Source organism: Poecilia latipinna, unplaced genomic scaffold, assembly GCF_001443285.1.
Source record: "Poecilia latipinna isolate Pla-1442-1.1 unplaced genomic scaffold, P_latipinna-1.0 Scaffold297, whole genome shotgun sequence".
NCBI lineage: Eukaryota > Metazoa > Chordata > Actinopteri > Cyprinodontiformes > Poeciliidae > Poecilia > Poecilia latipinna.
The window spans coordinates 114,647-115,582 of NW_015112913.1; the positions used below are offsets into that span (position 1 = coordinate 114,647).

General features: G+C 36.0%; 1 protein-coding gene across 2 annotated transcripts in view; it reads left to right on the plus strand.

Moving 5' to 3' along the window:
* ripk1l (receptor (TNFRSF)-interacting serine-threonine kinase 1, like) overlaps nt 1-936 on the plus strand; it is a 15,406-nt gene continuing 14,470 nt past the window's right edge. The window contains exons 1-2 of one of the 2 annotated variants that reach the window (XM_015034386.1): nt 1-271; nt 401-583. In XM_015034386.1, the coding sequence (XP_014889872.1) occupies nt 423-583 (161 nt within the window). In that variant the 5' untranslated portion in view covers nt 1-271; nt 401-422. The remainder of the gene's footprint in view (nt 272-400; nt 584-936) is intronic. The other variant, XM_015034387.1, reaches the window with a different exon arrangement.

The window sequence follows — 936 nt, forward strand, 5'->3', positions numbered from 1 at the left end:
TGTTTGTAGTCTGATGTTTGTTTCGCGTCTAACTTCGATGTTTGACGACCCTTTACCGGAAATTCAAAGATTGTGTGACTTTATTTGGATTTTAAGGCAGTTTTTAATATTTGTTTTATATTTATGTTTCGGTATTAATGCTATAAGACACTTTAATCAGTTACGTGTTTTGGTAAAAAGTAAAGTAAAGAAAGCCAAAGTTTGTTCAGTCATAAAACCTAGCTTCTAGCTTTTTCCTCTTGAGACTGTCACAGTGTTTTGAGTGATACGGGTGAGTAATTCACCGGGCCATTCATGTAGTTTATAATATTTGCTTATTTTTATGCATGATTAACTGTCTGTTAAATTTTTAACCACTTTGTTTTACGTTATTGACCAGTAGTTTTTGTAACTCCGACAGTGTCTTGTTATTGGCAGCGGTGATGGCTACCGCGCCTGAGATCTCGCTTCATATGAGATCAGCAGATCTCATCAAAAGGGAACCTCTGGATTATGGAGGATTTGGAGAGGTCTATTTGTGTTACCATGCTACCCTCGGCCAAGTGGTGTTGAAGACCGTGTATACAGGTCCACTTCGCAACGAGTAAGTGTTCAATGTGCCCACCACCAGACTGGGTATTCCCCTTCCTCTAACGTGCATCACGAGTACAGTCTGTTTAAAGAAAATATTTCTAATCTAGAAGTGCAAAAAAAGAGAGAAGAAAATAGGAAGTTGGTGTGCTTCTCAGATTGCAAAGAGACGTGTTAAGTATCACAAATTATGATTCTTCTGTGAAAAAGCATGCAGAGATTTCTTTTTTGATCACTTCCTTTTCATTCAGAATGAGATGTTGGTCCATCTGAAATGCGGATGTCTGACATCCTTTTTTTTTTTTTTTTTTTTTTTTAAACCAAAAAGAAAACTTAACTTTTAAGCTCTTTTAAAAATTTTTTTTA